Source organism: Cyprinodon variegatus, unplaced genomic scaffold, assembly GCF_000732505.1.
Source record: "Cyprinodon variegatus isolate N-32 unplaced genomic scaffold, C_variegatus-1.0 Scaffold910, whole genome shotgun sequence".
NCBI classification, from domain to species: Eukaryota; Metazoa; Chordata; class Actinopteri; order Cyprinodontiformes; family Cyprinodontidae; genus Cyprinodon; species Cyprinodon variegatus.
The window spans coordinates 46,666-66,618 of record NW_015151363.1 but is presented as its reverse complement, the minus strand read 5'-3'; the positions used below and the strand labels follow the sequence as shown (position 1 = coordinate 66,618).

General features: G+C 41.0%; 1 protein-coding gene across 1 annotated transcript in view; it reads right to left on the bottom strand.

Annotated features, from left to right (window-relative positions):
• Positions 1–7,233: 7,233 nt before the first annotated feature.
• The window catches only part of LOC107099801 (GTPase IMAP family member 8-like), a 15,162-nt gene continuing 2,442 nt past the window's right edge, over positions 7,234–19,953 (bottom strand). Inside the window, exons 2-5 of the mRNA XM_015398068.1 lie at positions 15,628–16,321; positions 14,109–14,953; positions 12,817–13,596; positions 7,234–7,247 (exon numbers count right to left, since the gene is read on the bottom strand). Of these exons, the coding sequence (XP_015253554.1) occupies positions 7,234–7,247; positions 12,817–13,596; positions 14,109–14,953; positions 15,628–16,321 (2,333 nt within the window). The remainder of the gene's footprint in view (positions 7,248–12,816; positions 13,597–14,108; positions 14,954–15,627; positions 16,322–19,953) is intronic.

Genomic DNA, 19,953 nt, shown 5'->3' with positions numbered 1-19,953 from the left:
ACTGATGCTAATAGTGCGCAATGCAATACAACGTGCACGGAAACAATTTAAGAGCAGAAAGTTGCTCGGTGTTTGACTGCAGGAAGAGCGGACCGCAGCGGCGCGACCATCCTCCTCTCAACAGCCCGTGGGCGGAGCAAAGCCAGAGAGGAGTGAATCATGCTGCTTTCAAACTGGACGCAGCAGGAGCAGCAAAATCACGTCTGCTGCTTCCTTTTTTGCTGCTTGTACCAGCTTAGTTCTGAGGCGCGGCTGAAGCACCTTTGCTGCTCTGGCTGCGCGGTCGAAAAGGGGCTCTGACGCGCGTTGGGCGGAGCAACTCTATCCTTTATTTGCCTTGCAGCTATATTTGCTGTGATCAGTGCGAATAAAGTAGTTTTATTATGTTTTTAAGTGGGAAAATTCGCCTGAAAACTTAATCAGTGCAGTCAGTTCATCCTGCCTTCCAATATTATTTCTGTCGGAGCTGCCCAGACCCCCACATACCAGCGGTGCACTGTCAATAGGATTCCCATTCAATGGGCTTGTTTGTCAGACATGTTAATTTTTCTAAAGGAAAACTGCTAAGTAAAAAGGTCCTCACAATGTAACAGTGAATATTAGACACTGAATTATTATTTTTTTTATGTAAGAGGAAAAATGTAAATGGAAAAATCAGAGCTTAAAATAAAACTCAAGATTTGTACTTTTTTATGTTGTGTAATTTTCTTTTTCTTCGAATTGATATTATAAAACTGGTATTGAAAAAAGTATCATTCAGGAACCGGTATCGAAGTGAAGGTATCGGTATTGGTACCGGAACCGAAAATTTTGAACAATACCCAGCCCTATTCTCAACCAGCAAAATACCTGGACCTCCACTAACTCCTCTGTCCCCCTCTGCAGTGAACCCACTCGTGACCAGTCTTGGATCTGATAAATCTGTGTGCTTTTCAGAACCCACTCGTGACCAGACGAGTTCTGCTCTGGATCTGTTCATTTATTGTGTTCAAACACTTCAATAAACCTTTGAACTTTTCTCCTGCCTCTGAGTGTTCTGCATGTGGGTTAGGTACCTTAAGCCAAATATGACAGAACATTCTGGCCTACAAACTAACCCAGCGGAATCACTTAGGAGGATGTTGGAGCAACAGCAAACTCTGATTCAGAGCCATGACACCGCCCTCCGTGAGTTAAACACACGTCATGACCAAACTAATCGCTCTTTACAGGAAATAGCCGGCTATCTACAAAATGCTACACCTGGAATGGAGACCGTTCAACTTCCGGCTCAAGAAACAAATCCTTCACTCAGGTCAGAACACAGTCCGTCGTTCCCTGAATTCCGCCCTGCACTTCCGGAAAATTTTTTTGGCAATCCAAGTAAGTGTAAGGTATTTTTATTCCAGTGTAAACTCATTTTTGAGCATTCGCCGTCAAGTTTCCCTAATTACAAGAGGAAAATAGCCTTTATTCTGTCTCAATTGTCCGGAAAAGCCCTCGAATGGGCGGAAGCCAGATTTTCTTCTGAATCTAGTTTTGATTGTTCAGTTGAGGAATTTATCAAGGAGTTTATGCAAGTATTCAACCAAGACACTGATAAGTCCACAGAATCTCGTGGTCTTTTGGAATTTAAACAAAGAAATAGAACTGTAGCCGAATTTTTAATCGACTTCCGGGTTAAAGCAGCTGCTTCCGGATGGAATGAATCTGCGCTCAAAAGCGCTTATTTCTATGCTTTAGACAAATCTATTAATGACGAACTGGCCACTCTCGATGAGCCAGCAACCTTGGAAGAGCTTATAAGGTTAACAATCCGCTTGGATAACAGACTGCGAGCCAGATTCAAGTCTAGATTTAGAAGCCATGTTTTTTCTGTTTCTGCCCCAGCAGCTAAGACTAATGACACCTCTTTTCCCTCAGTGTCCTCTGAGGCTGAGTCGAGATCTATGAGCCGAAATCAACCTGTATCTTTTCCTGTATCAAAGACTCATTACGTCTCTCCCTCCACAGAATCCTCAGAAGTAGAGCCTATGCAGATCGGTCATACCAGGCTCACAACCGAGGAGAGGCAAAGGAGATTTAAGGGGAACCTTTACATGTATTGTGGAGAACCTGGTCACTTTGTTTCTACCTGCCCAGCTAAGGTAAAAGCCGGGGTCCGCCAGAGGAAATGAGGAGTCTGGCGGACCATCTTCAATTTGAGAAATCTCCTCGACTGCTGTTACCTGCAACTCTGTTTCTCATGGATCAATCCCTCACCTTATCTGCATTGATAGACTCTGGATGTGAGAAAAATCTAATAGACTCTAGTCTGGTTTAACAATTGAACATAGAGACCACCCCATTGAATAAACCTCTGAGAGTCTTGGCCCTCGACGGTAAAAGATTACCTCAGGTCACACACCAAACTAAGCAGCTCGAACTGTTAATCTCTGGTAATCACAGAGAGACAATATCCTTTTTCGTGTTTCCATCTGCCAGTTCATCCATAGTCCTTGGTTATGAATGGCTTCAACATCATAATCCACACATCAATTGGTCTAAAAGACATGTTGAGTCTTGGTCTGCATCCTGCCATGTTTCCTGTGTCCGCTCTGCCGCTCCTTCGACTCAGTCTCCGGCCAGTCGTCAGGAGGCTGACCCGCCTGATCTTTCTTTAGTACCATCTGACTACCACGACCTGGCACCAGTTTTCAGTAAGGTCAGTGCACTTTCTCTTCCCCCACATACAGTAGATCTTATGACTGTGCTATTGACCTGTTACCTGGGGCTCCCCTCCCTAGCAGTCGACTCTATAATATCTCCAAGCCCAAAGGGAAACCATGGAAAAGTATATTAATGAGTCCTTAGCCGCCGGTATAATTCGGCCTTCCTCATCTCCTCTCGGGGCCAGTTTCTTCTTTGTGGGAAAAAAGGATGGATCTCTGCGACCTTGTATTGATTACAGAGGTCTGAATCAGATTACAGTTAAGAACAAATACCCTTTACCCCTGTTAGCATCTGCCTTTGAACCCGTCCAAGGAGCTACAGTTTTCACCAAGTTGGACTTAAGAAACGCCTATCATCTCCTCAGAATCAGAGAAGGAGACGAATGGAAGACTGCATTTAAAACTCCTCTAGGGCAATGCGAGTACTTAGTAATGCCTTTTGGTTTGACCAACGCCCCTGCCTGTTTCCAGGCCCTGGTTAATGATGTTCTGAGAGATTTTCTAAATATCGTTTTTGTCTATATCAACGACATTCTGATCTACTCCAAAAACATGTCTAAACATAAGAAACACGTCCGTTTGGTTCTTCAAAGACTCCTTAAGACAAGCTGTTTGTCAAAGCTGAGAAGTGTGAGTTTCACCGTCCTTCTGTCACCTTTCTAGGTTTTGTGCTCGAGGGCGGGCAGGTGAAGCCGTCTGAGGACAAGATCAAGGCGGTTCTGGACTGGCCCACTCCTGAGAACCGTAAACAACTACAAAGGTTTCTGGGGTTTGCAAATTTTTACAGAAGGTTCATCCGAAATTACAGTCAGACAGCTCAGCCTCTGACTGCCCTTACATCTGTTAAAAGGACTTTTCACTGGTCTGCGGAGGCTGAGGCTGCATTTAAAAAAACTCAAGGCTCTGTTCTCTAGTGCACCCATCCTCATCCAACCTGACCCCTCCGAGCAGTTCATATTGGAGGTGGATGCTTCTGATTCTGGGGTGGGGGCAGTCTTGTCGCAAGTATCTGATTCTGACCGAAGAGCTCATCCATGCGCATTTTTCTCCCGCAGACTTTCGCCCCCAGAGCAAAATTACGACATCGGAGACAGAGAATTAATTAGCAATTAGCAATTAAACTGGCTCTGGAAAAATGGCGGCATTGGCTGGAGGGCGCAGAGCATCCCATTCTGGTATGGACAGATCACAAAAACCTATCATACATTCAATCTGCTAAGAGATCCAATCCCCGTCAGTCCCGTTGGTCACTATTTTTCTCAAGATTCAACCTGATTATCTCCTACCGGCCTGGCTCCAAGAACATCAAACCCGACTCTCTTTCACGCCTGTATTCTCCTGACAAACCAGAAACTCCGGACTCTATTCTCCCTGCCAGCTGCATGGTGGCTACTGTTTCTTGGGAAATCTCTGATCTAATAAAACTGGCCCAAGCTTCTGAACCCGACCCAGGTAACGGTACACCCAACAAAACCTATGTTCCCTCTTCTGTCAGGTCACGTCTCATCCACTGGTTGCATTCAGCTAAGTTTTCAGCTCACCCCGGTGTAAGCAGAACCATTGCCCCTGATCTCTCGCCGTTTCTGGTGGCCATCCCTTCACAAAGATACAAAGGAGTATGTCCTAGCCTGTCCCATCTGCGCTCGAAATAAACCTTCACACCAACCTCCCTCTGGTCTTCTCCATCCGCTACCTGTTCCATCTCACCCCTGGTCCCACATAGCCGTGGATTTTGTAACCGGTTTGCCCGCATCTAGAGGTATGACCACCATCCTCACTATAATAGACCGATTCTCAAAAGCCTGCCATCTTGTTCCCCTCAGGAAACTTCCGACTGCCTTCCAAACAGTGCAGCTTCTCGTCAAACATGTTTTCAAGCTCCATGGTATTCCCCAGGAAATTTTGTCGGACAGAGGGCCTCAATTCACCGCACAGGTCTGGAAACACTTCTGTTCTGCTCTTGACACTAACATCTCTCTAACATCAGGTTATCATCCACAATCCAACAGTCAAACAGAACGTCTAAATCAGGAACTAGAATCAACCCTCCGATGCTTTACTTCAACCAACCCGATCTACTGGAGCCAATACCTTTACTGGGTAGAGTACGCACACAACTCTCACACATCTTGTGCAACCGGTCCGTCCCCTTTTGAAATCTCCCTAGGTTATCAGCCACCCTTGTTCCCCACCGACGAAAAGGAAATTTCCGTTCCATCAATTCAGCACCACATCCACCGTTGTCATAGGATTTGGAAAGACACCATTGCCGCTCTGAACTGGACATCTGCCCAAAATAGACCGCAAACGACGTCCTGCTCCCACCTATACACCCGGACAACAGGTTTGGCTCACCACACGTGACATCCCTCTCAAATCCATGTCCCGTAAACTCTCTCCACGGTTCATCGGTCCGTACAAAATCGAGTCTGTTATCAACCCGTCTGCCGTCCACCTGCATCTGCCATCCTCTCTCCGGATCCATCCAACATTCCACGTCTCTCAGATTAAGCCTGTCCGGACCAGCCCTTTGTGCCCTCCGTCCGACTCCCCTCCACCCGCCTGGGACATTGATGGTCACCCTGCTTTCACCGTCCGCCGGATCGTAGACTCCCGTCGCCGGGGCCGCGGCTGGCAGTACCTGGTCAACTGGGAGGGCTACGGTCCGGAGGATCGCACTTGGGTTCCTGGATCTTTCATTCTCGACCCTGCCCTGATTAAAGAATACCGTGAGTCTCTGCCATCTACTTCGTTTGGACCGCCAGGAGGAGGTCATTGGGGTACTGTTGGGATCTGGAGGTCTGTCCACTTTCTCCACCAGAGGGCGTACGAGATCTCCTGGAGCCGTAGCTGATTTCACCACCTGTCGCTCATCTGCTCATCAGGAGATCCGTATTTAAGGAGGCAGAGGACTTCTCTCCAGTGCCAGAGTGTTTGCCAGTAACGGTCAGCAAGCCTGAGCCAACCAGCCTGTCTGAACCTCTGACTCCCTGATAACCTGAGCCTGATCTGTTCTCTCTCTCTGCTTCCTAGATTGAACCTGCCTGAAACCTGAAAGCCTGAAGAGTTTCTCTGCCAGTTATCTGCCTGTCCGTTCTCTGAAGAACCCTGGAGAATTATTCCTGTCAAAGTTCTGCCTGCCCGCTCTCAGAAGATTCTGGAAGGAAACTCAGATCTGTTATCTTCCAACGCTCAAATTAAGCTCTGCCTCTGCCAAGCCCTCAGCCTGCCGACAGCCTCTGGACCCTCAAGGATCCCCCCCTCTGCCGCTCTGCTCAACTCCACAACAAGTACAGCCTTTCTCACTCTCAACCAGCAAAATACCTGGACCTCCACTAACCTCTCTGTCCCCCTCTGCAGTGAACCCACTCGTCACCAGTCTTGGATCTGATAAATCTGTGTGCTTTTCAGAACCCACTCGTGACCAGACGAGTTCCCCTCTGGATCTGTTAATTTATTGTGTTCAAACACTTCAATAAACCTTTGAACTTTTATCCTGCCTCTGAGTGTTCTGCATGTGGGTTAGGCACCTTAAGCCAAACATGACAAATTACCCTGCAGGAGAAAGAGAAAGCATGCAATATATAATATTTACACTGAGAAATGGGAATGACTATATTGCACCTGAAACTCTATTGTCATCATTTGATTTATTTAAAAATAAACTGATTGGAAAAGCATCTTTCTTACTTCAGTGCTGACTGTCTTGCTTACATTTCCAGCAGAAACTGCTCCCTGGCCACTCTCATTTACTCTGTTTTCAGTACTTGTCCTTCTATTGCTTTGCTTTAAGCCCGAATATCCACACCGACGCGCACTGGCTGGTGACCAGACGTATTTAAAGCATGTGCGAACGTTAAGTATGTTTGACTCAGTGTCCCGCGACTCCCGCCCCCTCTGTTGTTTGATTGGATGTTGTCTTTAGTTGTCGGTTTGATTGGTTGAATTGTATGATTGACAGAATGAGAAAGGAATAATAGAAAGCTGGCTACGCTGAGTTAAAGAAAAAAAGAAAGATGGCTGCCAGTCCAGGGCGGGCACGGGCGCCTCCGTGGGCGGGCACAGCCCCACAATGCCCGCCCATGCCGCCAGGTCTGGATTGGGAGGTTCTAAATAAACAAGTAGTTGTGAGTTTGCAAGAGCTAAAGGAGACATAACACCTCATGAATCGTGATTTTTTTTTAAATACCTGCAATCAGGCTATTATTTAGGACAAAAAAAAGTGAAAGACGTGTGGCAAAGGACCCCAAGTCTAATTCAAACCCGGGTCAGCCGCGTCAAGGACTAAGGCGACCTGTACATGGATTGTGCACACTAACCACTGCACCACCTGCATTTTTAATTTAAAGTTCATCACAATTTTCATATATTAACGTTTATCTTACACATATAAAGTATCAAGGAGGGTTACTTTATATGTGTTGGAGAGTGGCGGCCTAGTGGTTAGGGCGTAGAGCTTGGAATCTGGAGGTTGTGAGTTCAAAACCCACTCCAACAGACTGCCACTTTCGGTCTCTGAGCAAGATCCTTAACCCCCGACTGCTCACAGGTACCCCACTGCTCCCCAAGGGGATGGGTTAAATGCGGAGGTAAATTTCTCCTTTGTAAGATCAATAAAGTTTAATTATTAACAATTAAATGTTGGAACGTTAGCTAAACTTTTTGCAAATTTCTATAAACTTAAAGGTCCAAAACAGATTGAGAGATCATTTCAGTTAACTAGGAGGATCTGATTAGTCCCTTAAAACAGGATGGTTAAAGTATCTCATGGTAAATAGGGGATTGTTTTTACATTTTCTTTGATAGTTTAAAATAATTTAATTGTCATCAAAGCAAATAACACTTAAATCCATCCATTAAGACATTCACAGCCTTATTTACATTCTATTTTGTGTTTGGCTATTTGTTTCCCATAATCAGAGAAAGAATCCTACTAATATCTTGATAAATATATCTCCAATAATTAAAATACTTACCCGAGGTAGGAATATTGGTGGCCATGTTTGTCTTATACATTAAGTTGAGCTGTGATCGGCTGCTGATTTGTTCTCCTTATGAGTAGCTTTATTGCCATCTAAGCCTGCTCTTTTATACTTCTTGGCTCCTCCCTCACGCTCTGACATCTAAAGAATGTGGTTAGTTATAGACAGCAATGTTATGTCAACAAAAGCCTGTATTTGCCTATTCATGCCTAATGTAGACTTAAAGGAGGCTGAGTCTCTTCCACACCTGAACTGTGCTGGATTTATATTTTTTTTTTTTATACACATTTGTTTAAGAAAAACTTAGATTCTTTATTTGTTTGACAAGAAAATACTGTTTTAAAACTTATATCCTCTTTTGGGACGTTAAAGACTATCAGTGAGCAACTACGCTTAGTTGATAAGGTCTATTTTTATTGTGTTGCTCAGAGCATACTTAGGTAGTAATGCTGTCTCTTTCCCCCCCAAAAAAGAAGGTTTAAACAATTCATAAACCAGGAGAGATAAAAAATATCTGTTTGTGTAACTCAGAAATCTTTATGTGTATAATAAGACAAAACTTTAAATCTAAGAAAAAAAAAAAACATTTTAGATATTTACTTGTTGGAGATTTTGTGATTTTATTGTTCTTATCATTTTGTAGTCAGTTACATATTGCTCATTTATTTCTATTACTCCTTATATTACTTATATTACTCAGGTTATAACATGAAGGTTTAAAGAAAAATAGTGAAGCAATTTGCTAGTTGTTTTTCTCTTTGTGCATGTTATAGTTGAGGAACAGAGTCAGTCATTGCCCCCCCAGCTGGACCAGAATATTCCAGTTCAAACTGATTGTGAAAAACCGCAACTGCTCAACTAACCTAATCGTAGTTTTTTTCTTTTTCCAGACATACTATGCTTGGAAATCATGAGACCAAAATTTGTCCTTTTCATGCAACAACAGGAAGCTTTTAGGAATTTTATCAGCATATGAATCTCTTACAAAAATAAACCACCTTGTAAGGGATGTGTTCCCAAACCAGTTTATGTAGCCATGTTGTTACATAGAGACAGCAGCAGAAACAGCCACCGAGGAAAATGCTTGTCTTAACATCCAACGGTTCGCCCGCTATCGGTTTGAAATATTTTGACGTACCAACTTGACCTAACAACGAATGAAAATAACAACAGTTAAACTTTAACCAATATAGACATGTTAGACCTTGTTAAAAAGCTTAAAAAGTAAAAAAGGAAAAAGCAGCTGCAACATCATTTAAAAGTATCCAGAAGCCATATTATAAATCCAGTCTTCAATTTTTTCTTCTCCATTCGTCCATAAGAGTCCACAGCTTACGGTAATAGTAATCCAGGATTTTCATAATACAAATATTCCGTGGTAAGAAAATAGCACCATATCCTTTTTTTTTTTTTTTTACATAAAAAAAAGTTTGCTGGTCATAGCTAATGCTTATCATCTTGCTAATAAGACATACCTGCTAAAACATTTGCCTGCAATGTTTGTTTTCATCACCTGCCTACAAAACAAAACATCTTTGTTTGATTCGATTTGACTCAGGGATAGCCCACAAAGTATCACAAGCGCTCCTTACCTGTCAGCCAATGACGGGCTGAGTAGAGCAATAATATGCCTCATAGAGTCCTACTGTTATTGGTTACAGGGGAATGCCGTTTTTTCTACATTGAGCGTTTGATTTTACGTTATTCCATCATATTCTACTCACCCATATGAGTTTTCTGTTATTTGGAGCTGTTCTGAAGATATTTGGTTAGGTTATATCCAAGTAACATCTTCCTATGGGCAACGACTTGAAGACACAAGCTAAACTGTTCATAATTTATCATTTATGGTACGCCAACATTCATAACATGTAGGTGAATCACTGTCCCCCAGACATCCGCGGTTATATTTTTTATATAAAGTTTTATTTTTAAAGAATCCCTACAGCCCATCTCAACTCAATATTCCCATTTGGTACTCCTTTTTTGTTGTTTTTCCTTAAGGTAATAAAAACAGGAAATGCACAACCTAAAATTGGCCAGAATCAACCTTATTTCTCATAGGCACGCCTTTTTTTTGTTCTTTCCTAAGGGGGGAACTGGAATAGCAAAAACATTGTGTTTCTCTTAATAACAAAGAGGGAAAGAAACTACACCAGAAAGCTCACAGAACTAAGAATTTTATTTTACAGACCAGGCAACAGGAACACGCCATAGTCCTCAGAGGGTTAATATCAGCTAAAAGCTAGTAATGTTTTGCATGATATTTACATTAAATAACTGACTTTGTCCCTCCTTCATCATCTAAACAGGTGATCCACTGGCAGCAGCTGTCTCCTCAACCCTCACTTCCCTCTCTTTCCCAGTGACATGCAAGCAGCATAAAAATATGTTCATGGACAGGGCACTTGGCATCATTACAGAGTCTGTGGCAAATTTCCTCTTTTTACCATTCAAAAAAATGTAAACTTTTTTATAGACATATCAATATTGAAAAGCATTTTTTCTCAATAGTGATCACTATAAAATGAAATGGCCTCCAGTTGTTTACACTTTTGTCATCATTACTACCCTGATAGCTGACCTAATTGCTCATTTCACTCACCTGCCTAACTCTGCCGGATTACTAAGCCCTGTATTCTGGAAGGGACTTGGGTTGTTCCGACTGAGATAGACCACAGGTCTACTTTAGCAGAAAGGGGAGGAAGAAAAATGCTGATCCCAGAATCTCAAATTCTATCCTACCAGTCGCAATATGTTTTAAGGAATCGGTTTACTGTAATTAAAGTTTTTATTATTGATTAACAGCTTATTTCATGTTTGTTTGTTTTTTGATTCAGTGATATATCTAAATGAAAATGTCCCATTATACTGTAGGCTATATATTATGCTACTGTATACTCAGATATTTTATCCAGTGTTTAGTTTCATTTTAATAGCCAATTGGCAGCTCATAGTCTGGTATTTTCTTAAAGTCAATGTTTCCTAAAGCACTTTTTGAGTGAAGTGAGTGACAAATTTTTCCTAGTTTATCCATAACATTTTTAACCTGCACCAGATGGATTTGCTCCGCATATCCATCTGGAAACCTTCCGTTGAAATAATTTTGGGAAGGGTCAAAAATACTGGTTAGCTGATTGGTTGGATGATAGACGGGCAAAATAAACCAATCAGATCAACGAAGCATATGACGTACTAACAGAGCGACGACGAAGAGAAGCCAATTGATAGATCAAACTCTTGCCTAAACCAGTCGGTAGAAGAGCAAAAACATCTTTTCCTCTGAGAAAAGCCTCCAGAGCAGTGTTTTGCTCTTCTTTCAGTGAAGAAATACTCTGTAATTCCGATAAAACTTGCTGGATAGCCACGCTAACGCTAGTTTCATCGGCTGAAGCCGCCATGTTCTTTAGACTGAACTGTCGCACTTCTCGTTGCGTCACACCTCAACCCGCCTCAAAGCCAACGCTGATTGGACGTTCGTTTGGTGAACGGCTCCAAATTTTCTTTAACGGAAAGTAGCCAGACTGATCTGCGAGTGAAACCTTGAAAGCTCGCAAGATCAGGATGGTCTCACCAGGCTATAACATTATTACTAATATTTCAGAATCAAAATGATGAGTAATGAGGAACAGGGCAAAGCTAGACAGGTTAATGAATGTGCAATTTAGACAGCCATCAGCGCCAAAATCATGACGATTTTAGGTTTGCTTGTTTGGTTTAGTTTTATGATTTTTATAATTTTTTTATACTATCACAATGTAATATAATATATTTTTATACAATTAAAAATATTGTTTAGCCTTTAGGTATTTGTCAAACAACAGTGTCATGCTGTGTTAAGTTTTTGGTGTGTAATTATTCTATATCATTATATTTTTGTGATTCCTCTATTCATGACAAAATATTGCACAACTTCATTTTGTAATGCTTTTTCCTAAATGTTTATTGTGGTGAAAGTAAATCAAAAGTATTCAGTAAATTATTACTTTTCAAAGATGGTAATATTGTAAAGAAAAGTATTGCTTTCTTAGAAAGGTAACTGTAAGGTTTAACATATTACAGTTACAGTTTGGAAGTAACTTTCCCAACACTGTTGTTCACTGACAGAAATAAACAAAAATAAAACTCCATCATATCATGACAGTCTTGTAAAAGAAATGGGAAAAAAATTCAGAATAAAGGGAAGCTTCATCAGTCCGAAACAGACAATCTCTTCTTAGTTTGTTCCACATGCAGTTAGATACATTTCAGCAAGCATAAAGCAAATAAAGATTAAATGTAGACCTCAATCCTTGAACTTAGAGGGTAAACTTCAAGCGCTGTTGACTTCAGTCTTTACAAAAATATTTCACTCTCTCCTGCTTCCCAAGGTGTCCTTAAATGTGTTCCCATAACAACAATATGCAATAATCTGACAGAACTAAACATTTTCTCTTTTACTAGGTTATTCAAACATAGAAAGTACACACTTTTTTATTTATTTACTTATTTACTAAAAAAAGAATTATTACAAATGTCTGGTATAAACTTTTCCATATCTATTTAGAATTTAACTTTGAAATCAAATCATTAACTGGAATAAATGAGAACTACTCCTGTAGCTGCATACATATTTTATTTAGGAATTATACAAAAGTTAAATTTGAATGATTATTAACCAAAGATATATTTACTTTGCAAAAGTACAGCTGATAATATGCATAAAAGCAAAAGCAAGAAAGGGGTATGAGAATAAACAACCTAATGTGACTAAATCACGAAAGATGGTTTGAAAAGAAGAAAGTGATGGAAATAATCAAACTGTCCTAAGACGAAAAGGGAGAAAACAACAAAGTGGTTATATTATATAATAACCATATATATGTGTAACCATTCTTAGTTTTTTATTGTTATGCTTCACTTCTGTTATGCTCCTGCTACATAAAGATCAGATCAAATATCCTAATTTGTAAGAAACCGCCATGAAATAAAAAAGAAAACAAACAAAAAGCAAAGGAGGGGTATTGTGTGAAAATATTGGTGAATGTTTCCAAAAAACCTTCTGACAGAAAAAAAAACAGAGAGGGTGGATTGGTGAAGAAATGAGCAAATATTTCCAAACCACAATCCATCAGACTGAGAACCTTTCTCATAATATTTTCTACCTCCACCTGAGATATGATCTATTTTATCCAGCAGATCCTGGACCTGCTTCCTGTTTTCCATCTCATTGTTGTTAAGAACGTGGTACATCCCACTGCAGCTTTTCAGCAGCTTCTGCAGGTTCTGATCCTCTCTAACAAACTGATCCAAGTTTATATCAGTGTCTTTCAGTCGATCTCCGTAGGTGAACAGGATCATGGTGTGTTTAAGGACNCCTGAGATATGATCTATTTTATCCAGCAGATCCTGGACCTGCTTCCTGTTTTCCATCTCATTGTTGTTAAGAACGTGGTACATCCCACTGCAGCTTTTCAGCAGCTTCTGCAGGTTCTGATCCTCTCTAACAAACTGATCCAAGTTTATATCAGTGTCTTTCAGTCGATCTCCGTAGGTGAACAGGATCATGGTGTGTTTGAGGACCTCAGGACCCAGAATCTTCTGCAGGATTGTTGGCCCTTCCTGCTCCTGTTTGCTGAACCTTCCTAACTGGAGAACGAGGAGGAAAACATGAGGACCAGGAGAGCTCTGCTTGACAGCTTCCTCCAGCTCTTGTTTGATATTCTCTGCAGAAAGACGGGAGCTGCAGAGCCCTGCGGTGTCCACCACAGAGACTCTGCGGCCCAGAACTTCTCCATCCATTCTCTTACTTCTCAGAGTCACTGGGATGAAGCTGACCTGACAGTCAAATGCCTCTTTTCCCAGGATGGTGTTTCCTGCTGAGCTCTTCCCAACTCTCTCCTGACCCACCAGCACCACTCTGACGTCAGCCTTTTGCTCTGATTCTGAAAACAACAGAAGGACATCAGCAGAGGACAGAGCTTCAGACACTATGGGACAATCTGAGAAGATTTAGGGATAATTCAAAATAAGACATAACACAGACTGTTATTTACCAGGTGTGCATTTATTGATCAATTATGAATATTAAATCACACAAAGGTTTGGGAGATGAATGTGTTAAAATAACTGAATCAACAATTCCCCTTTATTGTCTATTACTGATCTGTTGATAAGTTCATATAAACCACACATATAACTTACAGTATGTTCAAACCAGCCAATAAATGAGGACTTAAGATTAAATGATTACAAATTAGGATAAATATGAAACATTTAGTTAAAAAGTCAGAATATGATATGATCAAAAACAACACACATAATTTTTACAACAATGGAGCCTCTCTTATCTCTTTATCGTTGTCCCAGAGCCTTTTAGAGGCTGCTTCTGAATGATAAAAAAGTCAGGTCAATTAAAGTACACTGCAAGACATATTATTAGATGCTGCAGCCACACCAGCACCACCTGCAGCTCCTGCTGCAGCTCCCACTGCAGCTCCCACTGGTCCTCCAACCCCCGCTCCAACAGCAGCTCCAACAGCAGCTCCAACACCAGCTCCTGCTGCTACATAGCCCCGAATGAATGAGTTGTTTTTTTCTGCTCCTTGTCTTGCATCTTCAGGGCTCATCCCTGGATGTTCTTTCAGAAGTATTTCCATTTCTTCTCTGTTGGCTTTCTCTGCCTCTTGGAACATTTCATTGGTGTAGTAGCTTCCTCCATTTTCTGTTAACATTTTGTTGATCTTCTCCAGCAGCTCTCTGACTTGAGCTGGATTCTTCTCTTTATTGTCAAAAACATGGTATCGTCCCTGGCACTTTTCAATAAAGTCAGAGAGAGCTTTATTCTCTTTGATTAACCTCCCCATTGCTTCTCTTCCTCCCATCTCACTCAGCAGGTCTCCATGAGTGAATAAAATCATGCTGTATTTGGAAGCTTCTTCTCCAAACCATTTCTGGATCATTTTCACTGCAATCTTTTCTTCTTCTGTGAATCGGTTCAGCTGGACAATAACCAGGAACACATGAGGTCCAGGAGCAGCCATACAGATGCATCTTGCCATCTCTATCAGTGTTTCTCTGTTTGGTTTTAAAGTAGAAAACAGACCTGGAGTGTCGACTACAACCAGTGTCTCATCATTAAAACGACTGTAGTTCTTCTCACAGGCGGATGTTACTGATGACAGGCGGGGTTTAGATTCAAAACTTGTTTCCCCTAATATGGTGTTTCCTGCTGCACTCTTTCCAGTTCCAGTTTTCCCAGTAAGAACCATCCTGATTTCTGGTTTCTTGGAAGCTGTGGGAAAATTTGAAAAATAATAAAAAAGTGAACCAAAACAAATACACCAAAACATCTGCCTTTGTATTATCTCAGATCAATTTAATCCTATCCAAATTAAGTGACTCAATATTCAGCTTCTTTTTGTCATGATTGGTTCTGAATCAAACCCACACGCAGAACACTACCAGGAGACGGATGAAAAGTTTAACAGAGTTTATTAAGTGTTTGCACAAAATAAGACTGCGTTCAGGAAACAGGTCCGGGCTGGATTCTCAGGCGTCTGCAGAGATTACGGTTTGGTTAACCAGGAGGATTGGAAACGTTGTTTAGTTTTCAGATGTTTGCAGACTATACCTTGGAGAGTTTCAGGCTTTCTTCTCAGAGGGGGGGAACCGGTTGGGTCCAGAGACTGTTGGTTTTACAGAGTGCTCAGCAGGTGCAGCGTCTAACTTCTAACTGTTGGATCAGNAGTACACTGCAAGACATATTTTTCGATACTGCAGTCATAGCAGCTCCACCAACAGCTCCTGCTGCAGCTCCCACTGCAGCTCCTGCTGGTCCTCCAACCCTCCTTCCATAAGCAGCTCCAGCAGCAGCTCCAGCAGCAGCTCCAGCAGCAGCTCCAGCAGCAGCTCCAGCAGCAGCTCCAGCAGCAGCTCCTGCAAGAAAGTCCCAAATGAATGAGTTGTCTTTCTCTGCTTTTTCTCTTGCATCTTCAGGACTCATCCCTGGATGTTCTTTCAGAAGTCTTTCCATTTCTTCTCTATTGGCTTTCTCTGCCTTTTGGAACATTTCATTGGTGTAGTAGCTTCCTCCATTTTCTGTTAACATTTGGTTGATCTTCTCCAGCAGCTCTCTGACTTGAGCTTGATTCTTCTCGTCATTGTCAAAAACATGGTATCGTCCCTGGCACTGATCAATAAAGTCAGAGAGAGCTTTATTCTCCTTGATTAAACCCCCCATTGCTTCTCTTCCTCCCATCTCACTCAGCACGTCTCCATGAGTGAATAAAATCATGCTGTATTTGGAAGCTTCTTCTCCAAACCATTTCTGGATCATTTTCACTGCAATCTTTTCTTCTTCTGTAAATCGGTTCAGCTGGATAACAACCAGGAACACATGAGGTCCAGGAGCAGCCATACAGATGCATTTTGCCATCTCTATCAGTGTTTCTCTGTTTGGTTTTAAAGTACAAAACAGACCTGGAGTGTCGACTACAACCAGTGTCTCATCATTAAAACGACTGTAGTTCTTCTCACAGGCGGATGTTACTGATGACAGGGAGGGTTTAGATTTAAAACATTTTTTGCCCAATATGGTGTTTCCTGCTGTACTCTTTCCAGTTCCAGTTTTCCCAGTAAGAACCATCCTGATTGCTGGTTTCTTGGAAGCTGTTGGAAAATTTGAAAAAAAAGTGAACCTAAACAAATACACTAAAACAGCTGCCTTTGTATTATCTCAGATCAATTTAATCCTATTCAAATCAAGTGACTCAATATTCAGCCTCTTTTTCAAAAACCCAGATCCAAAGATAATAACTTATGTTTTTTAAACATTAAGAAGCAGAAGGTTTATTAGGATCACCATTTGGTTTTGGTGCATAAAAAGTTTGTGTAATCTAACAGTGAAAAATCTATTAGCTCATTATTCCAACATCCATAAACGGCAGCTGCTTCGACAGCTAAAGACCTCATGAATGCAACATATGAATGCTACAGCAAGAAGGAGCCAAAAGACAAGGTCAAACCTGTCACACTTTACTGTGATGGATAACTAAACTTTTACCACTGAATGTTAACCCTTCAACAACTGCCTGGTTAACATCAACCCTGCAGAAATCTGGTACAGGGCTCAATGATATAGAAATATTTTAAGGTGAGATCGACTGACAAGAGATAAGATCATGTATAAATTAAGAGTCTGAAAATTATGTTATGTATAATTTGTGTAGGATGAATTATGTTATGAGATCGTCACATAAAATCAGAGCTAAACCAACATTGGCAAGAAAGAAAATTAATAAATATAATCCAAATCCATTTAAAACAGACAAAGAAACCTCTAAAACAAAGAAAAAAAAGGTAATACTCTCTAGTTTTCACTATTATTTTAATATAAATGAATAAATACTTATCAATCTTATGTTATCAAATTCAACTTAAAGAAAATTAACAGAAACACAGTGGAGGAAGCTGTGCATGAATTTAATGTGGGAAGGATCTATTTTAGTGCAACAGGTTAAAAGAAAAAAAAACGCCAAATATATATATATTTACATCTCACTTTTTAATTCAGTGGAGAAACGGCGGAAGCTTTAATATGTGACTATTTTTCATTGGGGAAATAGGAAAGTGGTTCTTCTGTCTGCCTGCAGAAACTGACTTCAGATGTTGTGTCTGACTCACTGTCTGTATTCTGGCTCGCAAACTGACTTTGTCACCAAAATCTCGAAAGAGACAAGAAATAGTTGCTAGATTTGATGCTACTCACTGTTTTGAAACAACAAAAGTCACTGGAGGGGTCTGAAAAGGTGCTAATTTATGAAAAAGGTCTTTAAGTTAGCTACAATATGTTCACCTGCTTTGGGGAGCTCACAGTCTTAACAGCCCGGGATTTACATTTTCACAGCGGTTTCTCTATTGTGTGTAAATAAGGAGATAAATGTGTCTAAAAATACAGTTTCTGACTCCTTAAAAGTGTGTGTAAATTCAAAATTGTGAATGCAGTTTTGTATATTCTTGTACACATGTACAAATTTTATGGATACAGATCCAACCCAACATTTTAAGTCATAAGCTATGTCTGGGCTTGTGGCTTGGTTCTTATGATTCTGTAGATTCTCTCCTACTTTCATGTGGATCTGTTTCTCTTTGGTCATGTCAACTATGGTCACTTTGAGGGTGGAACAAAATTGAGAAGGTAAACTCCCTGTGCTTGGTTTAAGGAAATCCCACCGCTACTGTTTTCTTAGTCATGGCTAGTAAGATTAACAAAGCATCTCCAAACTCTTTGTTTGGCATTTCAAGACTCCCCTTTTATTTTATGCAATTTAACCAATAACAGTAACAATAATAACAATAATATTATATGCGTTTTATTCAGAATGCTCAGAAACCACTCAGCTAGCCTCCCGGAAGACAGCAACAAGATGTTAGGACTAAGTGGAATATAATCTGTTATATACTTTGCAGTCTCCCTGAACAAAAATAAAGATTAGGGTTAAACCTGCTGACTTTGAGCTACCTACTACCTTTAAATCTTCTTAGTGGCTTTTTCTTAAATACCTAAAAAAAACCTCTGGAAACCTTTCAAGACCTGACTAAGGAAATATGCTCAATGCTCATTAACTGGACGTCATACATGTGATCATTTTAGAGTGTCTCTTTTCCCTTTTTTTTTTCTTTTATGGTGTCCTGTTTTGCCATTATAGCTATGGGAATAGATGGCCCAGAACTATCTGACAGTGTTGTATAAAGTACAAAAACCTCAGTAAAGTAAAAGCATAGGTACCTCTCCCAGATATGTTCTTGGTAAAAGTCCAAGTCACTGACTGAAAATTACTTGAGTTAAAGTCTTAAAGTATCTGAAATGTCTTGTTCTTAAGTATGAAAATTACTGTAAAAAATAAATGTCTTCAAGTATAAGTAAAAAGTAAAACAAGGCAAATGGAGTTTGAATTACATTTTTTTCTGGTTGTGTATATTAAAATAATATACTCAACCAAGTACAGGAGAAATTTAGACCAACTTTAGACAGAACATTTTTGTAAGCGTTTAGTTTTCTTCTTCAGGTAAGGTCAGTGCTATACAATTTAAAATTATACACAACCAAGTTTAGGCAAAATTTAGACCAGGGGTTGTATACTAAGAACAATATGAAGTGATAAACCAGGCTTAGTTAACCTACAGGAAGTGGTAAAGCTGCTATTAGATACACCTGCAGGTGTCATTTAGTTAAGAAAATTAGGACTCCTGGCTCTTCTATTAGATGCTTTACCTATACCACCTGGTTAACTTAACCTGCTTTACTACTGCTGAACCAGTTTCTTAGTATACTCCCCAGGTTTAGACAGAAAATACATAGTTTTTGTAAGCCTTCGGTTTTTCCATTTTTTTTTTCACCTGTTATTGTCATCACACTGTCACAAGTACAGAGCAAGAAATTGCCTCTCTGCATTTAATCCATCCCCTTAGGGAGCAGTGTGCTGCCACTGTGCGGCCCCTGGGAAGCAGTGTAGGGATAAGGATCTTTGCTCAGATAACCATAGTGGCAGTCTTTGGGAGTGGGGCTCAAAACCATAACCTCAGGATTCCAAGCTTGTGCCCTTATGCCCTAAGGACTAAGTCACCAACCTCCATGGCACCAAGTAAGTGTAACCTGGTTGTATTTCTCTTTTGTTATAAATACACAAAATATTTTTATTTGTTTATTTGTATTTTTACTTACCTGACTGAAAAACCTCTAGAAAAGGTAATTGTTTTAACTGTGCTGCTACTTTAAGAGTGGAAGCCCCTCTTTTTGACTTCTTCTGTGGTGTTGTCTTTAAATTTTCTGCACCCCTTAGCCCCTCCCCTTTTGTCATGCTGTCCTGCGGGAGAGGTGTGTGCCATTTATTTTTCATCTGAATATATCCAGTTTATTTATTGATCTCGTACTCGTCATCTCCTGCTCTATCCAGAACCGGGTCGTGGGGTCAGCAGACTAAGCAGAGACTCCCAGACTTCCCTCTCCGCAGACACCTCCTCCAGCTCTGTTGGCGGAAGCCGTAGGCGCTCCCAGGCCAGCCGAGAGACATAGTCTCTCCAGCGTGTCCTGGGTCGTCCCCTGGGCCTCCTCCCATTGGGACGTGCCTGGAACACCTTCCGAGTGAGGCGTCCAGGGGGCATCCGAAGAAGATGTCCGAGCCACCTCAACTGACTCCTCTTGATGTGGAGGAGAACCGGCTCTACACTGAGCCTCTCCCGAATGACCGAGCTCCTCACCCTATCTCTAAGGGAGAGCCCAGCCACCCTGCGGAGGAAGC